This window comes from Lygodium microphyllum, chromosome 5, assembly GCF_053477565.2.
Source record: "Lygodium microphyllum isolate KBCC chromosome 5, Lygodium_microphyllum_v1.1.10, whole genome shotgun sequence".
Taxonomy (NCBI): Eukaryota; Viridiplantae; Streptophyta; class Polypodiopsida; order Schizaeales; family Lygodiaceae; genus Lygodium; species Lygodium microphyllum.
In genome coordinates, this window is record NC_141139.1 from 140,156,615 (window position 1) to 140,182,195 (window position 25,581).

At 39.3% G+C, this 25,581-nt stretch overlaps 1 protein-coding gene across 2 annotated transcripts in view; it reads right to left on the reverse strand.

Annotated features, from left to right (window-relative positions):
- Nucleotides 1-20,405, reverse strand: part of PEX14 (peroxin 14) — a 59,636-nt gene extending 39,231 nt beyond the window's left edge. Inside the window, exons 1-2 of one of the 2 annotated variants that reach the window (XM_087678438.1) lie at nt 20,118-20,405; nt 19,129-19,364 (exon numbers count right to left, since the gene is read on the reverse strand). In XM_087678438.1, coding sequence (XP_087534564.1) covers nt 19,129-19,364; nt 20,118-20,166 — 285 coding nt within the window. In that variant the 5' untranslated portion in view covers nt 20,167-20,405. Of the gene's footprint in view, nt 1-19,128; nt 19,368-20,117 lie in introns of both variants that reach the window. The other variant, XM_087678437.1, reaches the window with a different exon arrangement.
- Nucleotides 20,406-25,581: the final 5,176 nt, after the last annotated feature.

Genomic DNA, 25,581 nt, shown 5'->3' on the forward strand with positions numbered 1-25,581 from the left:
ATGGATCCACATCTAAAGGAATATCAATGACCTCATTATTTAGCTGCTGAAGTGCATGTTCAGGTTGCTGTAATACATTTTTACACTACTGTAATTCATTTTCAGCATGTTGGTTTTGTTGCCCTAGCTGATTTTTAGCATCCTTTTGCTGCCCATTCTCATCTAGCTCAATGATGATACGCTGATTATCATGACCAGCATCAAATGAAGCTGAATTTTCAATGGCTGATGGCTGTTCAAGAGGCTGATCATGCTGAAATTTCACTTTCTTTTTGTCTAAGTCATTAGATGTGACATTTTTTAGCAGCTTTGACTCATTAAATACCACATCTTGGCTGCGTAGCACTTTTTTCATGCCTAGAATCCAAACTCTATAGCCCATTTCACCTTCATTTCCATAACCCATGAAGATGCCTCTATGAGATTTCATGTCAAGTTTGGTCCTACTATCAACAGACACATGTACATAGCATTCGCAGCCAAAGACTCTCAAGTGGTCATATGAAGCAGGTTTGCCAGACCAAACCTCTTCAAGAATGCCACTTTCAAGTACACGATGAGGAGATCGGTTGCAAATATGCATCGCAGTTTTGAGTACCTCTCCCCAAAATGATTGCAAGAGATTAGCTGTGGACAGCATGCACCGTATCTTCTCACATAACGTGCGATTCATTCACTCAGCCACACCATTAGATGACGGATTATAAGAAGCTGTAAGCTCCAGTTTGATCCCATTGGCATCACAAAATCTATTGAATTCTTTAGATACATACTCTCCCTTGTTATCTATTCTTATGCATTTTAATTTTAAACCCTTTTGAGTACTAACAAATGCATAAAACCTTTTAAAAGCATCCAATGCCTCGCTTTTCTACTTAAGCAAGTAAACCCATAGCTTTCTAGAATGGTCATCAATACAAGACACAAAATAATGAAAATCACTATGAGTTTTTATTGGCATGGTGCATACATTAGAATGGACCAAATCCAAGATACATGCCTTCCTAGAGGCTCCATGAGAATATTGACTCCTTATATGTTTACAAAGAACACAATCATCACAAAAGTCAAGCTTTGAGTATTTCACATCAACTCTTCTAAGTGAAGAAAGTGCTTACAAACCCTTTTGGCTCATGTATCCAAGACGCTTGTGCCATTACTCCATGTGTGACTGCACTTCAGCAATTGCAACAAACTTTCTAGGAAATGCCTTGCAATAGAGATAATATAGAGTCCCCTTTTTACTACCTCTAGTGACTAGCATAGACCCTTTTTGTATCTTCCACATTCCACCACCAAAAGTAGTGAAGTAACCTTTTCTGTCTAGCTGCCCAACTGAAAGCAAGCTCTTCTTGATACCACGTACATACCTAACATCATGAATGATCAATTCCTAACCATTTTCAAGAGCCAGGTATATGGTGCCCATTCCTTCAATATCAGATGCATGGTTGTTGCCTAGGTAGACATTTCCAAAATTACTTTCTACATAGAAAGAAAAACACTCCAAAGATGGAGTTACATGAAATGAAGCACCGCTGTCAACAATCCAAGATTGTAACAAACCATCATGGGTGTTACATCAATAAATGTAACTTATTGGAAAACAAGCGTGAGAGATGACCGTTCGGGGGCCTTGGACACCCGTACTGCCACAACTCTATAGAAATAGAATTTGTATCATTTTTCATTAATTTGTCTATATAATGATTTATTAAATTTGTTTCCTTTGCACTAATTAGATATAAAGAAAAGTGCATTGGAGCTGGCCACTGATAAGTGGTCACAGGTTATGGTGGACCCATGCGGTGGGTTAGAGAAAGATAGTTCACACTTCCACCTATATGGCCCGATTAGGCGCCTGTAACAACTCACGCATATCAGGGTTAGACTCCCACACAGAAAGGATTGATGTCTTGAAGTGTGGGCTAGATCTGCCAGAACAGACAATTACAATCAACAAGATGGCATGATCATGAAATGCTTGTACAATGTGCATGTGTGGGCTGAAAGCTTGAAGTGCACATTTCTTTGCATAGGAAAGTCACATGAAGTTTCTGATACTGTTTTTGCGATGTACACGGAAAAAGCTTTCATATGACACCCATATTTGGGGGTCCCTAAATTTTAGGAGCCTCAAATTAGCCTAAAAATACTAGTCCTAAAAAACAGGGATGTCATTCTACAAATAGTAAATTCTGTACTCTGACTGTGCTTACTAAATTTGGTTGTTTCTATTCTTGACAGTATTCAGTCCAAAAAGGAAGGCCATAGAGAAGAGACAAGTGTCAAGACACTTGTCACACAAGTTTCCAAGTGTCCCACCACTTGTCACATCTCATGACATGTGGCTAGACACTTGTCTTGTGCTACTCCACTTTCTCCTTTTGTACTAGCTCTTCCCTCTCCTATAAATAAGAGCTCATTTTTCTTCATTCAGCATCATTTTCTTTGCTGTAAACTCATGTACAAAACCCACAGATAGCCAGAAACTGGTCCCATCCATCCCCATCATCATCTCCTGGAGGAATTTGATAATGGAGAAGTGGGGAATGATGATGGGGATGGATGGGACCAGTTTTGACTATCTATATGGAGGAATTTGATAATGGAGAAGTGGGGGATGATGATGGGGATGGATGGGACCAGTTTTGACTATCTATATGGAGGAATTTGATAATGGAGAAGTGGGGGATGATGATGGGGATGGATGGAACCAGTTTCTAGCTATATGTGGATGTTGTACATGAGTTTACAGCAAAGAAAAATGATGCTGAATGAAGAAAAACGAGCTCTTATTTATAGGAGAGGGAAGAGCTAGTACAAAAGAGGAAAGTGGAGTAGCACAAGACAAGTGTCCAGCCACATGTCATGAGATGTGACAAGTGGTGAAACACTAGGAAACTTGTGTGACAAGTGTCTTGATACTTGTCTCTTCTCTATGGCCTTCCTTTTTGGGTTGAATACTGTCAAGAATAGAAACAACCAAATTTAATAAGCACAGTCAAAGTACAGAATTTACTATTTTTAGAATGACATCCCTATTTTTTAGGACTAGCATTTTTAGGCTAATTTGAGGCTCCTAAAATTTAGGGGCCCCCCCAATATGGGTGTCATATGAAAGCTTTTTCCGTGTACATCGCAAAAACGGTATCAAAATCTTCATGTGACTTTCCTATGCAAAGAAATGTGCATTTCAAGCTTTCAGCCCACACATGCACATTGTACAAGCATTTCATGATCATGCCATCTTGTTGATTGTAACTGTCTGTTCTGGCGGATCTAGCCCACACTTCAAGGCATCAATCATTTCTGTGTGCGAGTCTAACCTGATATGCGTGAGTTCTGGTCACAGGCGCCCAATCGGGCCATATAGGTGGAAGTGTGAACTATCTTTCTCTAACCCACCACGTGGGTCCACCATAACCTGTGACCACTCATCAGTGGCCAGCTCCAATGCACTTTTCTTTATATCTAATTAGTGCAAAGGAAACTAATTTAATAAATCATTATATAGACAAATTAATGAAAAAGGATACAAATTCTATTTCTATAGAGTTGTAACAGCCCTCCAGCTTTTATTCAGCTGTCCTCAGCTGAAAAGCTTCTTAATATGGCTGAAGAATGTCTAGGTAATCCTTCATGAATTTTTCATCTACCCACTGTGCATCTGTTGTGGGTAGATTCTTGAATTTTAGTTCAGAATTTTCGTGTCACAAGGCCACTTCTCGTGGTTCAATCCTTGTGAAACAAAATCTGTTCAGGTTCCAAGAGTTGCTTTGTTTCTTCGACTTCTCGGGGATCTTCAGTAATGGGTTCCTTTGGTTCTGGTCCTATATAAGGTTTTAGCAAACTTACATAAAAAGCATTGTGTATTTTCCAATGAGCAAGAAGCTCAAGTCGATAAGAAACTTCATTTATTTTCTCAATCACTTTGAAGGGTCCAAAGTATTTACTCAAGAGCTTTGGAAAAGATGAATTTTGACCGAAACCTTGTTTGAGCCTGCTTTTATCAAACTTTAGCAAGACATATTGACCTTTTTCAAAAGCCAAAGGTCTTCGTTTATCTGCTTGCTTCTTTTGTCGCTCTTAGGCAATTTTGATAGTGGCTCGAACTTAATCCATTGTTGTTTTTAAATCTGAAGCAAACTCATCAGCAGCAACAATCTTATCTTTAGTGCGAATAATTGGAGGAGGAATCACTTTACCCTGTACTATTTCATTTGGAGCTTTCCCTGTGGATGAGTGTACTGTATTGTTGTAAGCAAACTCTAATAATGGAAGATATTTCTCCCATTGTAACTTATGTTCACTAACATAAGCTTTCAACATATCTAAAAAAGTGAGATTCATCACCTCTGTTTGGCCGTCAGTTTGAGGATGAAAAGCTGAGGAAAACTTTAAACTGGTTCCCAAATTCTCAAATAAAGCAAGCCAAAAGTTACTTGTGAATTTGGAGTCTCTATCTGAAATGATCTCAAAAGGCATACCATGTAATCTGAAGATATGTTGAATGAAAAGTCTTGCAGCTTGTGCAGATTTCAATGTTTTATGACATGGAATAAAATGTGATTGCTTGCTAAATCGATCAATTATGACCCAAATCATATCATGACCTTGAGGTGTTCTTGGAAGACCTGAGATGAAATCCATTGTGATAGATTCCCATGGATCTTTGGGCACTGGAAGAGGTTGCAACAATCCTGGAGTCTTCTGCCTATCATACTTAGATTTTTGGCATACTAGACAAGCCTCAATGAAGTTATGTGTATCTCTTCGTAATGTTGGCCAATAAAAGTAGCGCTCAATTGCACTTAGAGTGGCTGCCCTCCCTCTATGCCCTACATAAGGGGATTCATGACTTTCTTTAAGCACCTTTTGTCGAACAGGAAGAGTGACACAAAGGCAATTGTTCATGAGAAGGTAACCGTCTTTGATGGAATAATCTGGATGAGAACCTCCTTGCTGTAAATTTGACCAAATTGCTGCAAAATCAGTATCTTCATCATAAGTATTCTTCATCGTTTGAAAATCTTCATGATGAGCCTGTAATAGTTGCAATGCGAGGCACTCTAGAAAGTGCATCAGCAACTACATTTTGTTTCCCTGGAGTGTACATAATTTAAAAATGAAACATAGACAAGAAATTTTCCCATCTTGCATGTTTCTCTTGCAAATGCTTTTGAGTCTTAAAATACTTCAAGCTTTGATGATCAGTTTTAATAAGGAATTCATTGCCTAAAAGATAATGTTTCCATATCTTCAAAGCATGAACGCTGCTAAGAGCTCCTTTTCATAAATGTCATATCTTTTCTCCACATCATTTAGACGGCGGCTTTCAAAGGCTACGGCATGGCCTTCTTGATTTAGCACTATACCAATACAATCACCGCAAGCATCTGCTTCCACCACAAATGGTTTTACCAAATCTGGAATGATAAAAACAGGTCCAGAAGTAAGAGCTGTTTTCAGCCTTGTGAAGGCTGCCTTCTCTTTTTCCTTCCATTGGAAAGAGGTTTTCTTCTTTGTAAGGTCATGAAGTGGAGAAGCCATATGTGCAAAATGCTTGATGAAGCGGCGGTAATAAGAGCATAAGCTAAGAAACGATCGCACCTCATGTGCATCATGAAGATGAGGCCATTCTTGGATTATCTTGATCTTTTCAGGATCCATCTGAATCCCTTCAGAAGAGATGACATGCCCAAGGTAATTTATTTTATGCATGAAAAATTCACTCTTTTTACCATTTACCAAGAGTTGATTTTGTTGAAGTAATTGTAGAACAATCTCCAAGTGTTGATGATGCTCCTCTTCATTCTTGCTAAAGACAAGAATATCATCAAAGAAAGTACCGACATATTGTCGATGCTCTCTAAAGATGCGCTCCATCATTCGATAAAAGGTGGCTGGTGCATTGGTTAATCCGAAAGGAACCACCAAGAATTCATAAAGACCTTATGAAGTGCGGAAAGCAGTTTTGTGTACATCTTGTGGTATTACCCTAATTTGATGATAACCACTCTTTAGATCAATGCGGCTGAAAATCTTTGAGCCTCCTAGACGATCCAAAATGTCATCAATTCTGGGAATAGGAAATCGATTCTTCACAGTGATTTTGTTGAGGGCTCGATAATCAATGCACATCCTGAATGTGTCATCTTTCTTTTGAACAAGAAGAACCGGCGAACAAAATGGTGAGCTACTTGGCCTAATTAGCCCACGGTTGAGTAGGTCTTCGACTTGCTTTCTGATTTCTTCTTGTTGAGGACGGCTCACACGGTATGGTGCTATATTAGGAGGAGAACTGCACGGAATAATATCAATATGATAGTCTTCTGGCCTTTCTGGGGGAAGCTGATAAGGAAGATCTTCCGAAAAACAATCTTTATACTTTTCCAAGAGCTGAAGTCGCTCTTGGTTTTCAGCATTCATATTATCTTTTACATCAGTGACATAAAGCAAACAACATTGAACACAATCCTTAATTGCTCTAGAGACTTGCATATGGCTTACCATAGGTATGGTGTCTCCAGAAACTCCAGCTTGGATCTCGTACTTCTTGCCTTTGTTGGTGAGTTCTAACTTCTTTTTCTGAGAGAAGATGGTTGAATCTACTCTATGATTCCAGGGCATGCCAAGAATCACATCGCAACCATCAAGGTCTCCAATACAGAAGGTATCTTTGTCACTGTAGCCTTGAATTTGAAACTTGAGCTTGCCAATGTAGGGTGTCACAGTCTTCACTGTGTCACCTTCATCGGCATTTAAAGCTTGGCGAACTTCTGCCGGAGTGTCCATCTCTTCATTCTTTAATCCAAGCTCTTTAGCTAATTGCAAGGAAATGACATTTTCATTCGCCCCAAGATCTATCAAGAATAGTGCTTGCTTACCTTGCAACTGTCCCCAAGCTTTTAATAATTTGCGCATCTCTGGAGTGTGAGTTGTGTTTGCAACTACATCACTGATAGCATTGATTTTCACTGGCGACTTAGGCTTGTTGTTAGAAACCTTGCTTTGTCCTTTGTTTGGACATTGCTTCGCTATGTGGCCTGTTTGTCCACATTTAAAGCACTTCCCTTCTTTCATGAAGCGCTGCTTTTCTTCTTCGCAAAGTTGCTTTGCTTGTGGGTATAGATTGGAGCGAAATTGAGGAGCATTAGGAGGTGCATAGGGCTTCATCTTCTTTTGATTTGATGGCTGCTTTTGCCATTGTTTTTATCCTTCATTTGGGGCTGAATACTCCTCATCATCAGCTACTCTCTTCTTATCATTCTTTTGGAATGATTTGTTGCCATTGTGCCCCATTTCCCATGTCTCAGCATGGTCAATGAGTTCCCTGAGACTAGAACAATGATAATGATTAAGAGCAGTACGAAGTTTAAAATGCAAACCTCCTTGAAACTTCCTAAGCTTTTCCGAACTGCTGATCTTCTTGAAATGTTGGACCTTCAAAAGTAGCTCCCAAAATCTCTTGGTATAGTCACCAAGTGACTCATTTTTCCTTTGCTAAAGCCGATCCCATTCTATTTTTACATCTCTTTTGAAATGAACAGGAAGAAATTGGCTTTGTATCATGTGAACAAAGGACCGCCATGATTTTGGGGCAGCATGATCATATTTCAACCTCGTCCACCAAGTATAGGCTAAGTCGGTCAAATATAAAGCTGCAAACTTAATCTTTTCTTTTTCTTTATACTTGTCACGACCATACAAAATTTGAAATTGACGAATAAACTTCAGAAGAAGATTAGGATTTCGGGAACCATCATACATACTGAACTTGATCTTCTTTTCAAGTTGAGATAGTGACTTAGTAGTCTTCTTCTTCTTCTTCTTCTTATGCCTTCGTCCATGCCCGGAATGAAAATGGAGACGAGGATGAAGAATGTCGACGCCTTTGACGATGATGAGATCTTCCACGAGAAGGGTGTGACTCTTCGTCACTAGAAGAGGGTCCATCAGAGTAGGCGCCAGATGACTTTGAAGAAGAGGATGAGCTTCGACACGATCTCTTTCTTTGTCTTGAAGTAGAATGGGACTGCCTCTTAGAAGTAGTTGGACTTCTTGATCGGCTCCTTTCATTGGTATGGCTTTGTTCCTTGAAGTAGATGGGCTTCTTTCCTTGAATTCTTTGGGATTCTCAACTTTTTCTAGTTTGAGAAGTTGCTCACGAATTTGTTGATTCTCCAGTCTAAGACTTTGAATGGCTTGAAGGATAGCACTCAACTGATCCATTGAGACTCTAAGAAAAATATGCTTAAGCACTCAATGCAAGGGCTGAAAACAAACAAACTTATAATTGTAAGCACTACCAGTGTTGGGGTGAGGACCGTGCCAAAGCTCTGATACCACTGTAAACGCCCCGAGCAACGTAGTATGCTTAACAATTATGATATTTGCTTGTTTTTTAGATTTAATATAAAGAAGAATAAACACTTAAAGCTGAAAATGAAAATTACTCACAAAATTACAGCCATGAAAATGTAAAAGTAATGGAGACAAGATTGAGGGTTGAAGATGGGCAAACCCCTCCCTCTTTCTCCCCCCCCCCCCCCAAAGGAATGTATTTCTGCTCAACCCAAGTCCCTTAGGAAAGAGCTCAATTACAATCAACCTGAGAGTGAGGAGAAGTAATTCTCACTCTCACAAGATCATGCAAAGATGTACAAATACACATGCATATTATCTATTATGCAATGATAAGAACTGATTTCTTTACAGTATGAGAGAAGAAAGAGGGAAAATCAGCCTTTCTTCATCGTTGATCAGCAGGACATGGATAGGGCTTGCTTCTTGTTGCTAAAATGGAAGAAAGAGCTCAAGAAGGAGGTGCTGTAATGAATTTACAGGCTTGTTGTCCTGTAAAACAGAAATGATAGAAGAGGGAATATGGAGGAATTTGATAATGGAGAAGTGGGGGATGATGATGGGGATGGATGGGACCAATTTCTGGATATCTGTGGGTGCTGTACATGAGTTTACAGCAAAGAAAAATGATGCTGAATGAAGAAAAACGAGCTCTTATTTATAGGAGAGGAAAAAGCTAGTACAAAAGGGGAAAGTGGAGTAGCACAAGACAAGTGTCAGCCACATGTCATGAGATGTGACAAGTGGTGGAACACTTGGAAACTTGTGTGACAAGTGTCTTGACACTTGTCTCTTCTCTATGGCCTTCCTTTTTGGGCTGAATACTGTCAAGAATAGAAACAACCAAATTTAGTAAGCACAGTCAAAGTACAGAATTTACTATTTTTAGAATGACATCCCTATTTTTTAGAACTAGCATTTTTAGGCTAATTCGAGGCTCCTAAAATTTAGGGACCCCCCCAATATGGGTGTCATATGAAAGCTTTTTCCGTGTACATCGCAAAAACGGTATCAGAATCTTCATGTGACTTTCCTATGCAAAGAAATATGCATTTCAAGCTTTCAGCCCACACATGCACATTGTACAAGCATTTCATGATCATGCCATCTTGTTGATTGTAACTGTCTGTTCTGGCGGATCTAGCCCACACTTCAAGGCATCAATCATTTCTGTGTGCGAGTCTAACCCAGATATGCGTGAGTTCTGGTCACAGGTGCCCAATCGGGCCATATAGATGGAAGTGTGAACTATCTTTCTCTAACCCACCACGTGGGTCCACCATAACCTGTGACCACTCATCAGTGGCCAGCTCCAATGCACTTTTCTTTATATCTAATTAGTGCAAAGGAAACAAATTTAATAAATCATTATATAGACAAATTAATGAAAAAGGATACAAATTCTATTTCTATAGAGTTGTGACACGTACGGGGTTAAGGGGAGCTTAGAAAGTAAGTGAGTCATAAATATAGTATAACTCACCAGAAGTTGATGGTTGGCAAGGGAGTCACGACGTCGTTCTCTCCAACAACTTCCTAGGTGTGGTCGAGTGGAGAGTGAGAGAGATCTCTCGTGCTTTATAAAGGGCGTCGGCAGAAGACAGTTCGGCAAATATTTAATACCGGTATCAAATCCTTAGTCCACGACTCTTGCAATTGGAGACAGGCGTCAATACTGAGGGAGACTCGCGATCTAAAGTCGGGCCCGTAATTCATCTGGGCCGTCGCCCGTCTTCTCGTCAAATCGACCCCATAATATTTCGCTCGAAGTTCAAGTGACCCCGTAACACATGGCCAGTGACGTCCTTCCCCTTTGACCGTAAATTTTCTTCCGCATCCAACATGATAGGGCAGCCCAGCTTTCCTGTTCAACAGGAAATCAAGAAAACTCCACCTCGTCTTCCACGGCCCATTTACTATCATACTACCTAACAGAAATCAGGCAAACGAAATACATGTAAGTATCCCATCCTTTGTTTCCAAATTTTTTACTTTTCCTTTCCAATTCCAGGGTATAAATGGAGGGAAAAGAGAGAGAGGGGACAACCGAAGGCTCTAGTTCCGGGGACCACCCTTATGGTGGATCCCCATGAAATTGAAATATAAGAAGAACACTAGGAAGAATTTTTTGCTACACGAGAGCAATTTGATGATTTAATTACTCGTATGCAAGCACAGGGGGTTCAAATGGAGTTGCTAACTCAAGCACTCACCAAAATAAAATCCCAATTAGCCTTATTACTAAAAAGGGATAAAGATAAGGTAGAGATCTTAGATATTTCATCTTCATCGAAAGATGTAGATGTGACTATACGAGATCCTAGAAAACCCCACCAAAAGCTGAGGGATAACCCAATGTTAAAAGATATGAAACCCCCTCAGTTTCATGGGGAGGAAAAAGATAGAAACAAAGACACTATCTTTAACTTCCTCCAAAAATGGGAGGATTTGCACAAATTAAATAATACTCCACCACATCTTCAAGCGCTGGAGGCCAATTTAACCTTGGGGCCAAAGGCATATAAATGATGGAGAACTTTAAAGGAGGCAAATAAAGTACCTGAAACTTAGGCTCAATTTGAATCGGTCTTTTTGAAAGAATTCCTTCCTGAAAATGAAATGGAAAGAAATTGGGAAGATTGGGATTTTGTCAGACAAAAGGGAAAACCTTTGCTAACATATCTCGAGGAGTATCGTGAGATAATCCTCAAATTGGAAGGAATAGATGAATTTTAAAAGACCAGAGAATTTATAAGGGGACTAGATAAGGCCTGTAAAAAGGAAGTGAAAATGAGTTTACCTAAGACACTTGAAGAGGAAATTAAATTTGCATTAATCAATGAAGATAATACGCGTCCAGGTGTACTCACTAGTCTCACCGACACGGAATTTGAGACCTCAAAATTTGTAGGCAAATCCAAAAGGAAAATGCCATTCCTTAAGGGTAAGAAACAACCCTTTGAAAAGAAACAATATGTACGGCCAAAGCTAAGTCAAGATGACTTTGATAAGGCCAAAAAAGAAAGGCTGTATTTCAATTGTCTATCTCCTAACCATGCTGCTTGAAATTGCCCTCAAAGGAAAAATGGGAAAGATAAAGGAAAGGATAAGGACAAGGGCAAGGGAAAAGAGAAACAAATCCATGTAGTGCAGACCCTGGAATTAAAGGGTCATGAAAGGTATAAATCTTTAGAGATCTTGCACAAGGATGTACAACACAAGATGTACGGCCGAAGCTAAGTCAAGATAACTTTTATAAGGCCAAAAAAGAAAGGCTGTGTTTCGATTGCCTATCTCCTAACCATGCTGCTTGGAATTGCCCTCAAAGGAAAAAGGGGGAAGATAAAGGAAAGGATAAGGACAAGGGCAAGGGAAAAGAGAAACAAATCCATGTAGTGCAGACCCTGGAATTAAAGGGGCATGAAAGGTATAAATCTTTAGAGGTCTTGCACAAAGATGTACAACACAGGTGTTGTATGTCAACTTCTATGTGGCAACCTACCTTCGGGCCACATGATTTAGTTAGAGTGCATAGATCGATAGGTGGGAAGAGGGTTAGAGTCATGATTGATGACTCTGCCACCCACAATTTCATAAGTTATGCACTTGTCAAAAAGTTGAAACTTCCCCAACAAAAGAGTGAGCATCAATACATTGATCGCATGATGTAAGGTCAAGATAACAAAATATAGGATACAATGGTATTCAATTTGGAAATCAAGATCCAAGGATATAAAGATAAGCTTGATTTCCATATTATGAATATGGAAAGAGCCGAGATCGCTTTAGGGAGGGAGTGGCTATGGGGATTGGAACCATCCTTAAAGCGTAGTTATCATCATAATACACTGGAATTTGAAAGGGATGGTAAGACTTTTGTGATTCAAGGTGAACATGAAATATCTGATAACCCTTTGATGTGTTCCTTTGAAGTTCAAAAGCTGATAAAGAAGAAAGCTTGTGAGGTATATATGTTATGGTCCCTTCCTATACTGGACACTTTTACTTCTTGTAATATAAAGCAACAATTTTCTTATGTTTGTGAGTTAAATGTAAATAATAAATTAAGTGGTTTGTTATATGAATTTAAAGATGTGTTTCCTTTTGACTTACCTAGTGGCCTTCCACCAGATAGGGGTGATGTAAATCACCCAATTGACATAGATAGGGATACACACCCTGTTTCTGAACAAGTCGAAAGACAAATCAAGGATTACCTTGATAAAGGGTTTATACAACCCAGCAATTCACCTTGGGCTTCGCCAATTTTATTGGTGAAGAAATAAGATGGTTCTATGCGACTTTGTGTTGATTATAGAGCACTTAATAAGATAACGGTGAAGAATAAATTTCCTATGCCCAGAATGGAAGATCTTTTTGATTAATTACAAGGGGCAAAATTCTTCACAAAGATTGGCTTAAGATCAGGCTATCACCAAGTAAGAATTAAGGCCCAAGATGTTCCTAAGATGGCATTTTGTACTAGATACGGGCATTATGATTTTTTGGTGATGCCTTTTGGTCTCACTAATGCACCAAACTTTTATGACGCTGATGAATAGTGTGTTACGGCCCTATCTAGGGCACTTTGTAGTAATCTTCTTGGATGATATCTTGATCTTTAGTAAATCAAGAGAAGAACATTTGGAACACTTACGGTTAGTATTCCAATTGTTAAGAACCCATTCCCTTTATGCGAAGAAAACTAAATGTGAATTCTTCGCACAAGAAGTCAAATATTTGGGACATATTATCTTGAAAGAGGGAATCAAGATGGATCCAGAAAAAGTAAGGGCAATTATTGAATGGCCATCTCCAAGGAACCTAGAAGAGTTGCAGATCTTTCTAGGTTTATCTGGATTTTATCGTGGATTCATTCGAGATTATGCCAAGATAGTTGTTCCAATGACGGACCAACTTAAAGGGAAAGAAAGAGCTTTAATTGAGAAACAGACCAAAATGAAAGTTTTCAAAAACTTAAGGTAGCTATTGCTACAGCTCCAGTACTATTAATTGTGGATCCCAATAAACCATTCGTGGTTGAAGTTGATGCTAGTGACAGGGCAGTAGGCGCAGTCTTATTACAAGAGGGTCGACCGGTTGCTTTTGAAAGCAAGAAATTAGACCGTGCAAAATGGGATTATTCCGTATATGAGAGGGAGTTGTATGCAATAGTACATGCAATGAAGAAATGGAGGCACTATTTGTACACTCAGTTCACTTCCGATTTGCTTGAATCCTTAAAAGGGAAAAGCCAGGTTGATCCGGCATATTCCAACATATGGGAGGCAATAGAAAATGGAGATCCAAATGGAAGAGCCTCCACTAAGAAAGGAACATCTGAGGATGTTCAGCAAGGAAATGGAGCATCAGGGGTTGCTCAAATGGGATTCAAGAGGAAGAATTTTACCATTGATAATGATTATTTACTCTACAAGGGTCGGATATGTGTCCCGAAAGATGAAGAAATAAGGCGCCAGATACTCTTTGAGTGTCATGATACCCCTAGTGCGGGACATCTAGGAGTTAATAAGACTTATAGTCTTATTAAAAGGTAGTTCTATTGGCTTCGAATGAATAAGGACGTCCTTGACTATGTTGTTAAATGTAATAAGTGCCACGTTAATAAAGCTGAAAGATTGAAAATTGGAGGACTTCTCCACCCATTAGAGATTTCTTCAAGAAAATGGAAGAGTATCTCCATGGACTTTATTATCGCATTACCCAAGACACAGAAGCGGCACGACTCTGTGTGGGTGATTGTGGATAGGTTAACCAAAATGGCTAGGTTTATTCCAACTTCAATTGATGTTAAAACACCAGAATTGACTAGATTGTTCATAGAGAACATATACTGATTGTATGGCCTTCCGGCAAATATAGTTTCTGATCGGGATAGAAAATTTGATAGTCAATTTTGGCGCACTGTATTTAGAAAGTTGGATACTAAACTTAGCATGAGCACGGCGGAGCACCCACAAACTGATGGACAAACTGAAAGGGTTAACCAAATCCTTGAAGATATATTGAGAGCATATGTAAGTAAAAGGCAAACTAATTGGGAAGAGTATTTACCAATAGCAGAGTTTGCATACAATAGTACCAAGCACTCTTCCACTGGATATAGTCCATTTGTGAAATATATGGGTTTCAGCCTAGAGCTCGTCATGCAGTAGGACTCCATAAGGAAAAGGTTCAAGCAGCAAAGGATTTTTGGAGGATATGAATAGTATGTTAAAATTTGCTCAAGAAAATATTAAGAAAGCTCAAGACCGAGCTAGACCTTATGCAGATCCTCACCGAAGAGACATCTCCTTTGAGGAAAGGGAATTGGTCTATCTTAAAGTGCCTGGACAAACTAAAACCATGAAAACGGGACGATGTTCAAAGCTTTTACCCAGGTATTGTAGTCCTTTCACAATACTTAAGAGGGTGGGGAAACAGACTTACAAGCTCCAACTACCTGCTCGTAGTAAAACACACCCAATTTTCCATGTAAGTAAGCTAAGAAAGAAGTTGGGTGATATGGATAATCTAGTCTTAAATGATCACATTGAGGAGCTATTCAATGACCAATCTATTCCACATGAACCAAAAAGAATTTTAAATGTTCGTAACAAACAAACAAGGCATACTATTTATCAAGAATGTCTAGTAAAATGGAGGGATTGTTCAGAAGAAAGCTCAACATGGGAGCGAGTAAGCACTTTAAGAAAAAGGTTTTCCAATTTACAATTGGACCTTCCAAGTATCGTTTTCGAGGACGAAACCGATTCTTAAGGGGAAGGAAATGTTCCATCAATAAATGTAACTTATTGGGAAACAAGCGCAAGAGATGACCGTCTGGGTGCCTTGGGCACCCATACGGGATTAAGGGGAGCTTAGGAAGTAAGTGAGTCATAAATATAGTATAACTCACCAAAAGTTGACGGCTGGCAAGGGAGTCACAACGTCGTTCTCTCCAGCAACTTTCTAGGCATGGTCGGGTGGAGAGTAAGAAAGATCTCTCTTACTTTATGAAGGGCGTCAGCGGAAGACAGTCCGGCAGATATTTAATAATGGGTTAACAACAAAACATCTATCACATCCCTTTTAGTTATATGCATGTCCTCCACACTATCATAGCATATGGCTCTAAAGATGCAACCAGCAAATCAGCATCTTTATCTTCTTCTTTCTCCTCAATAGCGACACTAGATACCACTTTGCTTTCTTTGTTTCTTTAAGAGTAGAGTTGCCATCCTTTTCATTATTTTTCCCTTTTACATTAGTTCACTTCTTGCGTTCTTGCTCCCTTTTAAAATACCTACAATCGGGCTTCTTATGCCCTTTGCAACCACACTAATAACATGTTCCATCTTGCTGTTTTTCCTTGCTTTTGCTGCCATTTTTGTTCTTACTTACAGCATTTGATCTTTTTTCAATTTTTCCTCTTACATTGTAGGCTAATCCACTAATTTTCCCACTTGCCTTGCGTCTAATCTCTTCATTGAGAATAGAACAACGCACACCATCAAATGTCAAGTTGGGGTTATTGCTCAATGACACAACCAATACTACCCATGAATCGAGCAAAGTCATGAGTAAGAAGATAGCCCTCAATTTAGGATCAAAAGCTGGCAAGCCTGCATCCTGTAAACTAACTTAAGATACTAGTGAAAGCATTCAAATGCTCTAAGGCAAGCTTAGACTCATCAAGCTTCAAGTTGACCAACTTTCGCATGAGATGTATCTGATTGACAAGAGTTGTATTCTCATAAGTAGCCTTGAGTTTCTTCCAAACTGCATAGGCAGTAGCAAGCCCCTTTGAATCAACCAATATATCATTTGTGACAGCCATGTTAATGTAAGTAATGGCCTTTTTTTTCATTTTAGCCCAATCCTCATCTGGCAAAGCAACACGCTTATGTTCTGCCAAGGCATCATCAGAATCCTTTAGAAAGAGTATACCCTGCATATGATCTTTCCAAAAGATCAAAGCCATTGCCAACAAATTTACGAATCTCAAAGAGATTCTTTGTGTCAAATGTAGATACACTACTAGCCATCTTCAGCAATAAAAAACTGCAATAAAGTGCTGAATGCTTTCCACCAATAGCAAGGTTGCTGAATGTAACAGCAAGTACACACACTTGCACTTCCAAGATGTCCAAGGAGCAAATGTTTTGCTGCAATTTCAGTCTCAAGTACCGAATACAGCATCTACACACATCAAATCTGATACATTTGCATTAATGACAGCTCCCTCTTCAGTAATACATCATCATAATACCCAAATGCAATAACCCAAGTGCTGTATATACCACTGTTTCACTGCATAATGAGCATTCAGCAATACATATAGCAAGAGAAGCTGCCCTTTTGCAACATTTGAAACATCCCAAGTTCAAATTTCTCCCACTCAACAGTGAAGCTGCTGCAAATTTCATTGTCAAGACTCAAATCGACTCAAAATGCATCACCAATGTGGAAAGCCCCAAAATTATTACAATAAATCTACCCCAATTGCATCAATACATCTTCTCGAGCATCAAATGTGGCCAAATGTTGCAGAAATTTCACTAATTCTGCAAAAGCCCCAAACTTCAGGGTCCAAGAGTAAACAAATTTCAAAGACAAGGGCTCAACCGAGCAAAATTTCACTTACACATGAAAAGCCCCAAAATTTTCAAGGCATGTGCACCCAATGTCTGCAAATTATGGGTCAACGGTCACTGTTATGAGTGTCCAGCACCAAATCAGGGAAAAGCCCCAAATTTTCTGGCATAAGAATGCACTAGTCTAAAGACCGTGCTTCCACACGCAAACAAGGGCTTAAAAATAAGCCACTTCGAAAAAAAAACGATTTACTGGGTGCACGTTTCCCTGACTAGTTGGTCATTGACTCGGCGAGTGACGTCTGCCTGCCGTCGAGATGACTCGGAGCCCCGCCAGCGCCTGTCGCCCACCTCTCGCCTGGGCCTGTGCACCACCAACGCCTATCGCCTGCATCAGTTGCTTGCACCTGTCGCAAGCTGCAAGTGCTGCCTGCGCCTGTCGACTACGAGTGCTGCCTGTCACGTCCACCAGCTTGGACTGTTGAGCTGTAATACCAGATCGACGAGAACGAGCAGAAATAAAAAGATACGCACGTCAATCAAGGTCCAGCAAGAGTTTAGTGAACAATGAGTTGAGTGTGCAGAGTGAAAGTCAACCGATAGGTGTGTTCCAATATGGTACACACAAAGAATAAAAGAATGTATTTATGCTTAGGATGCGGTACACTTACACCCGCAAGGATGAGTTCACATGCGTAAAGTAATATACACACGGGAGTAGCTTAAGGGCCTTTACCCAACATAGCAGAGACGTTCCTTTAAGCATACATCTAGCCATCTCCATAAGAAATCTATTCTTGCACTCAGTAAGACAATTTTGTTACAGTGTATAAGGCATAGTGCACTAATGAATAATACCCCTAGAAAAAAGAAATGCTGCAAATTCCTTTAACATATATTGACTGCTGACTCAAGGCATCAACTCCTTTAGCACCCCACAGCCCTACACCTCAAGTCAACAAGCTTGTATAGTTTCTCCAGCCTTTGCTTCGAGCCTCCACCTCCACTCCAGCTACATTGCAGTTGGCCTCTTCCAATCAAGTATTCATTGTATTCATCACTTTGCCTATGCATTTAGTGCATCCTTTCATTACATTATGAGCATACAATTGTTATCTGGGGTTTGTACATCTTTATGCACTCTTTGTTAGCCCTAGTGTTTAGTGAGCTGAGACTCTCTCTCTCATCCACTTTCTACTGCCACCACAAGTCCATCAGGCTAAACTGCCTAAAGCCTACAGTCTACATCTCCTCCCAAGATGAGCCTGTGTCTTTACAGATCTCACTTTGCAACTCCTCATTCTGCTAAGGTAGGGAGGTCACCATGTCTTTTGTATCATGGCAACACTGGTCCTCCACAAGATTTGGATGCTGCCTCTAATCCGAGTAAAGCATCCTACCAGCAATGTCAGTTAATTTTCTGCTCAAATCAACCCTTAAAGCTTCTTGAAAGGACTGCTCCATGCCTACTAGGAGGTAAGAAACACAACCAATAGCAGCAAGTTATATGCAGACAATTACATTCTTCCTTGTCCTCCAAACAGTCAGCAGCCGGCTGAATCTTCCCAGAACAGCAATGAAATCTCATGCAAACAGCAGTGAATCTGATTGCTACAGAAGGATAAAGGAGGATGATGAGGACAAGGAGTAGGAGAAGAAGAAGAAGTTGTTCTATGGCCAAAAGCATGCATGATTTCCTGATCCATTTACTCAGAGTCAATCACCCACACTCGCTGAAGATGGTGCTGTTTTCCTCACTCAATAATTGTCGACTTCTTCCTGTTCCATTTGTATTACTGCATAGGATGGTAATTTTCGTCCCTTCTTGAGTTTGTGCTTTCCATTTTACACTTTACATGAAAGGGCACCAGGAACAAGACATGATTATCAACTCCTTCAGTTTTCAGAACAACCTGAAATTCAAAAGTTTTTAGTTCTCCCTAAACAGCAAAGCTGGTAATGGAAGGAACGCAACTCATGAAATCATAAGAAAATGCTACAATGTTGTGTGTTTTATTTCTATTTCAATTCACACATCCACATGTCAGTGCAGAAGGCCACCTTGCTGCATGCCTTGCTAGATAGCTGAATGGAACTAGCAAACAAGTGCTGAACAAGTTAAAATAATTTAGTTTGGTAACTATTTTTGTAAAGATGAACTCACAGGAACACGCCGAAATGCTTCATTGATCTCTTCCCTACTCAAACCCTTTCTCTCAAGGAAGGAGCGCCGCTGGACAATAGGAGAACTTCTCACTTTGGGGTGAGAAAGAAACTTCACTGCATTTTGCACTTGATCCTCGCGGATTGGCTGGGGTTCAATAAAGGGTTTATTTTCAGTGAAGTCCTTGACAGCATCTTTGGTTGCCACTTGGTCGTTGGTGGCCTCCTTTAATGAAGCTTCTGGGGAAAAAAGGCATTATCAGATAAGCACCTGAATGCAGATAAACAGTCTCGTCCAACTTTAACATTCCTTCTTTGTTTAAGAAATCAGGAGCAAATATGTACCCAGGGGAGCTTTGTGTACAGCTTAGTTCTACTAGATCCCTATTAAAGTATTCGGGAGCAAATATGTATCAGGGACCCTTTGTTAGGTTCCTACTGTGGATGAAACAGAACATGGCGTACCCCTTAGTTCTCCTAAATTCCTACTGAGGGCGAAGGCGAAACAGATATGCTTGTTCAAAAGATGATATGTAATAAAGGGATTTAATTCAGGAATAGACCCTTATTCAAGAAAAGGATATCTCATGAAGAGACTGATTCAGGACAACACATTGAGAATGGTGCACAACCTATTTGCATAGAGTGGTTGAGAAGCCTACTGTCGTGACTCAAGTAGCAACAGAATGTTATAGACCCATTGGCAAAGAGTCCATCTAGTCACGAGAGAAGCAAACAGCAAACATCCCCAAGTGTCCTGGAGAAAGGCTCGTGGGCACTCCTATGATTGTCTCTGCTGTGAATTAGAATCAATCAACTACTCAAGTGAAGCAAATAGCAAACATCCCAGGTCCAGAGCAAGCTAATGTCTCCACTCCAGCACAGAGAATCACCAATTGACAAGTTTCGATCACCGGATGAAGCGCCAGATTTGTACAGAGAATTAGAAATGACCAGTCTGCGATCCCACATGAAAGGAAAAAAGCTTACCAGTGGCAGCCTCGGCTGGTGGTGGAGGGCTGGTGTCTGCGTCAGCCATTGCTTGCAAAGCAGGGCAGGTGCAAAGGTCAACAGATTACACGTTGCTGGATGTGCAGTCTGATGGAGGTTGGGGTCGCAGCACAGGAAAGGGAGAGACTCTGCGAGAGCACTGCTGTGTTCAATGCTTCATCATCACCGTCATCGGCGCTCGCTCCTGGTCATTCCTCGAGTGCTGAGTCCCTGTCGTCATCTATGACGGCCACATCGCCGAATCGATCCTTCGATGAGCTTCAAAGCATAGTAAAAAGCAAGCAATGTGTTTTGGAAGTAAAACGCAACATTATCCTAAATAATAATAATAATCACCATCCCACATGCAGCTTAAGGATGTTTTCAATTTATCTTTTTTTTTTTAGTTTTTACTTTGTCTCTTTTCTTCCTCTTTTGGAATAAATTTATTTTTCAGAAAAAAATCAAATCAAAAATTCAATAAAGCAGAAATCTCACTCTAAAAAAGAACACAGGAATAGAGTAGCCTATTATGGGAACTACCATTAAAGCAAGCTTTCTGTAACAAAGGGTGTACCTAGTACATTTGCAACAAATCCACTTTAGTAAAAAGAAAAAGCGATGGCTCAAAATCGACTTGGACATGAACATCCGGTGTAGGAGTCAGCCAATGCCTTCTTCGCTACCTTCACCACCACCTCCACCTTCGACAAAGTTGGCTTTAGCCTAATGATAGCCTCATGTAGTTCACCTCTCCACCCTTCTCCTCCTGGCCCTCATCCTCATTGGGCAAAGCCTACTTGTCCCCCCCCTACCTCCACCTCATCTTGTGGCTCCTCCACACATGCACACCATATGACGCACATGCTAGCTCTGTGTCCGGAGCAAAGTGGATCGGTGGGAAGGCATCAGCCGAGTGTATGCGGGGGGCTGCACTGGAACCACCAATACCATCATGTGGGATGTAATTCATTGCACCGATGGTAGGTATTTCTTAATTTCAAGGTTTGTTTGATTAGTATCTTGTTCATTTGATATAGTCAATTACAACTAAAGGTGCTTGTGAATCAATGTCATGTCCATTAACATACTCGATTGCAATTGGTGTGTGTATGATTAATATCATGTTTGTGTGATTTAGACTTGACATCCTACTTGTGTGATGCAATTGTGTCATGTGAATACAACTACAACTCAAGGCATGTGTGGTTAGTGTCCCATTTGTGTGTTGCAATCATGTTATACAAAATTTCGTTAAAGTGGATATGTTTTAATAGTCAAAAGTGTTGATTTGTTGCCATGTTGAATGATGTGTTGTCTATAACATCATTGATTACTAGTTTGACGATGGTGTTGTTCATGTCATGTTGTTGTTTAATGCCATTGTACTCATATGTTGCTTCAACACTCTCATCCATGTGATAGTCTTATGTCATATAGAGTTTAGTTAAAGTTCATGTATTATTGTGATCTCCTGTAGAGTTTAATTGGCATATGCAATTTAGTTAGTATGTTAGCTAACATATACTTATGTATTAGATAATTATTGTTACTAATTTAGTTAAACTTTAAAATAGCATATGTAATGAAATTTAGTAATGATAATGTATATTGTTAATCAATTTGATAGGTTAGGTTTATATTCGATGAGTTACTACATGTATTAGAACTTTGATATAATTAATATTATTATATAGAAGAATTACAATGCTCTCTTCAAGAGAAGAGCTTCTTCCCATACTAACCTTTTTTGTGACTCAACCTTTAAAAATACTATCTATATAGTTGCAGAGGCCCAACACATTCGTGCAACACTCCATTCACACATCTCACCTCTCATTTGATTTGAAGGGAAAGACTGATCACTCACCCCACCCCCTGTCTCACACGCTTTGTTGAAAGATATAGAGGGCAGCCCATACTCACATCCCCATCCTATTAGGATAAAAGCTTGCATCACTCAAGGGGGTTGGTGATGAAGATCGCATCGGCTATTGTTGTCACTAGAGTGTTGAAGATGATGTGTACTCAGGGAGGTAGCTGACACGTCTGGTACTTCAATGATTTATATGAAAGATCGTCTGTTAAGGAGGGTAGACGGACTGATATTGCAGAGACAGCACACCAAGGGGGATGGCTTCAAATTGCTTTTGGAAAGGTTCTGCTGGTGAATCAGCTATCCTGAATTGCGGGGTGTTACCACCTTTTTCACAGTCAGCTTCCCGGCCAAGGGTGTTTCCACCTTTTCTTGTAATGGGAGGTTTTTATGTTTGTCTCTGAGAAGCTAGGAATGCCTAGATTTAAAACAAACCTATTGCAAAAGTCAAGACGCTCTTCATAATCCATTAGGCATCTAAGTAAGGTTAAAGTCAAGGCTCTCTTCACAAACACAAGGATTCTAACATAGAACCCTCACATAGTACATTATCTAAATAGTTAATAGTCTAAGAGTTAATACTTAATATAGGTAATTGGTGTTGTAATTAATTAGTCTAATAGTTTATTGTTAACTAGTCTAATGAATAAAAAATAAAATAGTAAGAAGCACGATTAAATACTAATTGACGTTTGAGATTAATTTGTTAGCTCCCCATGATTGCAAACTTGACAACAACAAAGACATTTGAGTTCTTCAAAAGTGCAACATTTGCCAATGTTAGAATCTTCTTACAAAACTATGTTTCTAACCAAACTTATATTTCAAATACTAAATTGTGAAGGAATGTAAAGAAAATTTGAGAGTCTATGGGGAAATGACACATTTTCCCATCATCATAAAGCAATGAAGAAATGTGTGCCAATCTCTTCGACATGCTGCTTATATAGCATGTTCATTTACTATTTGTTTTATTGCTATAGTTTTATGAACTTATATGTTAATTCTTAAGCATAAAAATAATGAAATGTCAAAGTGATTATATCTCCAACTTTGATCGAGCATTGAGATGGAAAATCAATAGGCTAGCTACATCACTCTAATCTCTTTGATTAATTTTGCTTGTGTGGCCAAGAGGACAAATATGTGCTACTTAATATGGCATTTGAAAATGTTTACAATAGGGTCTCATGGAGTTTGATGCTTAAGCTACTTGAGGTTTTTGGGGTTTGGGAGGAGTGGTTTTACAAGATGGTGAAGACAAGGTTCTACCATGCTATAGCCAAGGTTTTCATAAATGGATACTTGTCAAGTTGGTTTAAGCTCAAGAGATCTATGTGATGGGGTTGCCCATTGGCCCCACTACTCTTTGCATTAGCAATTGCACCATTGTGAAGTTTGCATATAATAATTCACATTTGTCAAAAGTTGAGGAGCAACCAATCAAGGCTCTATTAGAAGTGTACAAAGGCTTTCAATATCTTCTAGCTCTAAAGTCAATCCAAGCAAAATCGAGATGCTCTACCTTGACTAGTGAGAGCCATCATAATTACTTAAAGATATTGGATTCAAGGAGGTTGAGCCTACTACAATGATAATTATCTAGGGTGTGCCATAGGAGTGGGAATCATGTTGGCTCAAGATGTTTGGTGGTGGCTATCTAGCCTTTTCCCTTGTCACGACTCCTATAAGCTCTACAACTTTGGCCTTGGTGATTTGGGCTTCTTGTTGGGCTACCTTAAGGCATTGCACATGGGCTCACAATCCTTCAAGTTCAACATCTTGGAAGGGTACATGTAGCCAAGCTTATGAAGAGATACAAATCATTGGTGTAGGTCATGCTATGAATGTCAAAGAATATGAAAAAGGATATTGAAACCAGAACTTAGGAGAACAATATTGGTATATGACATATTTAAGAAAAGGGGGATAGATGCCATAGGACCTCTTCCACACACCCTAAGGGGAAGATATATATTTTCACTATTGTTGACTGTGTATCTCGATGAGCTGAAGCCAAAGTGGTAAAAAATGTCAAAGTCATCGGCGTGGGAAACTCTATATATCAAGATATATGTTTTGTAAATTCAAATCATCTCTTGTGATTTTGTTCAATAGAGGGCTTTTAGATTTTAAGGTAAGTTGATGGACTATCTTTGTAACAAAATGAAGATCACTAATTGCTTTTCTTTCCCATACTATCCACAATGCAATGCACTTAATGAGAGGTTCAAAGAACTTATAATGATGTTGACAAAGATGATGGCAAATCACCTACAAACCTAGGATATGGAAATTCGAATGACTTTATGGCATACATAATTTCAAGAAAGGAAAGTACAAGATTCTTTCAATATGAATCAGTATACGAAAAAGAATTTCTAGTGGAAGTGGAAATTCCTAATTGCACATACTTGAAAAATTGAGTGAGGAAAAAAAGGATCGCGCAAGAGAGAGACTTATAGACTTGCAAGATAAAGAAGCCCTTGAATATTAAGAGAAAATCCAAGAGTGGGAACTTGAACCAAAAATTTGGGATAAGAACATTAAAAAGGGGGATTTTATTTTACGATATAATAGCAAAGTTGAATCATACATTCCAAAAGAAGTTTCAAGCAAGATGGAAGGATTCTTGAGGGTAAGGAAAACTTTTGGAAATGGAACTTATGCATTGGAAAATTTGGATGGGAAGCTTCATAAACATGTGATCAATGGATATCAACTTAAGAACATTTGTAGAATAATGACAATCAATTTAGAGGAAACCGAAGGAGAAAAGGAAGAAACAATTCAAACAAAGAAAGAAGAATTGCAAAGTAGGATCGATTATTGGATATAGCAACTTTTTATGAAAAACCACTATGCATGAATGCTTGCGGGCTATGTATGTGGTGCACAGATTGGATGTTGTATGCATGCGTAGTGAATGCCGAAAGGTCCCCAAGAACAAAAAACTCTACAAAACCTTCATAAAAGCAAAAGAGAATTTGCACGACATGAGACAAAAAGACAAATTGGATGCAATCTCCCCCCATGCCTTGTGTGAGCGCTTCACAAGGCATGTATTTATAGATTTATTTATCTTTAAGCTAAAAAATAGCCCAATTTACAAATAGCATGCTTTTGCTTTTGTGTTTGCTTTTGCCCAAATATAGAGTAAGGAGTTTGGGCATCCAAAAGTCGGGCTGTGCCCAAATACAAATATCAAATAATGAAATATTTAGCCGAGCACCTATGCACATACAAAATAATAAATATTTTGTTAAGTACTTTAATAAATAAGCGCGCTTGAATAAATATTGGCGCCACGCCTTTAGTGACAAGGCGTGCACCCATCAAAAATAGTAATTCTTCTAGAAATTTGGATTTATGTAATCGCTCGGTGCTACCCAACGCCACCGCCACCCTGCTCTACACATCAACTAAAGCATTCACAATTTTTAGAAAATAATTAAATAAAACCTAACAAAAGTGAATACATAGCAGTCTTTAGCTACAAAATCATTAAATAGGTTGAAACTCTGTTCTAATCTTAATTTAATTCGAGTGCGCACTCTAAACTCGTAAATGTCCATTAATTTAAGATGT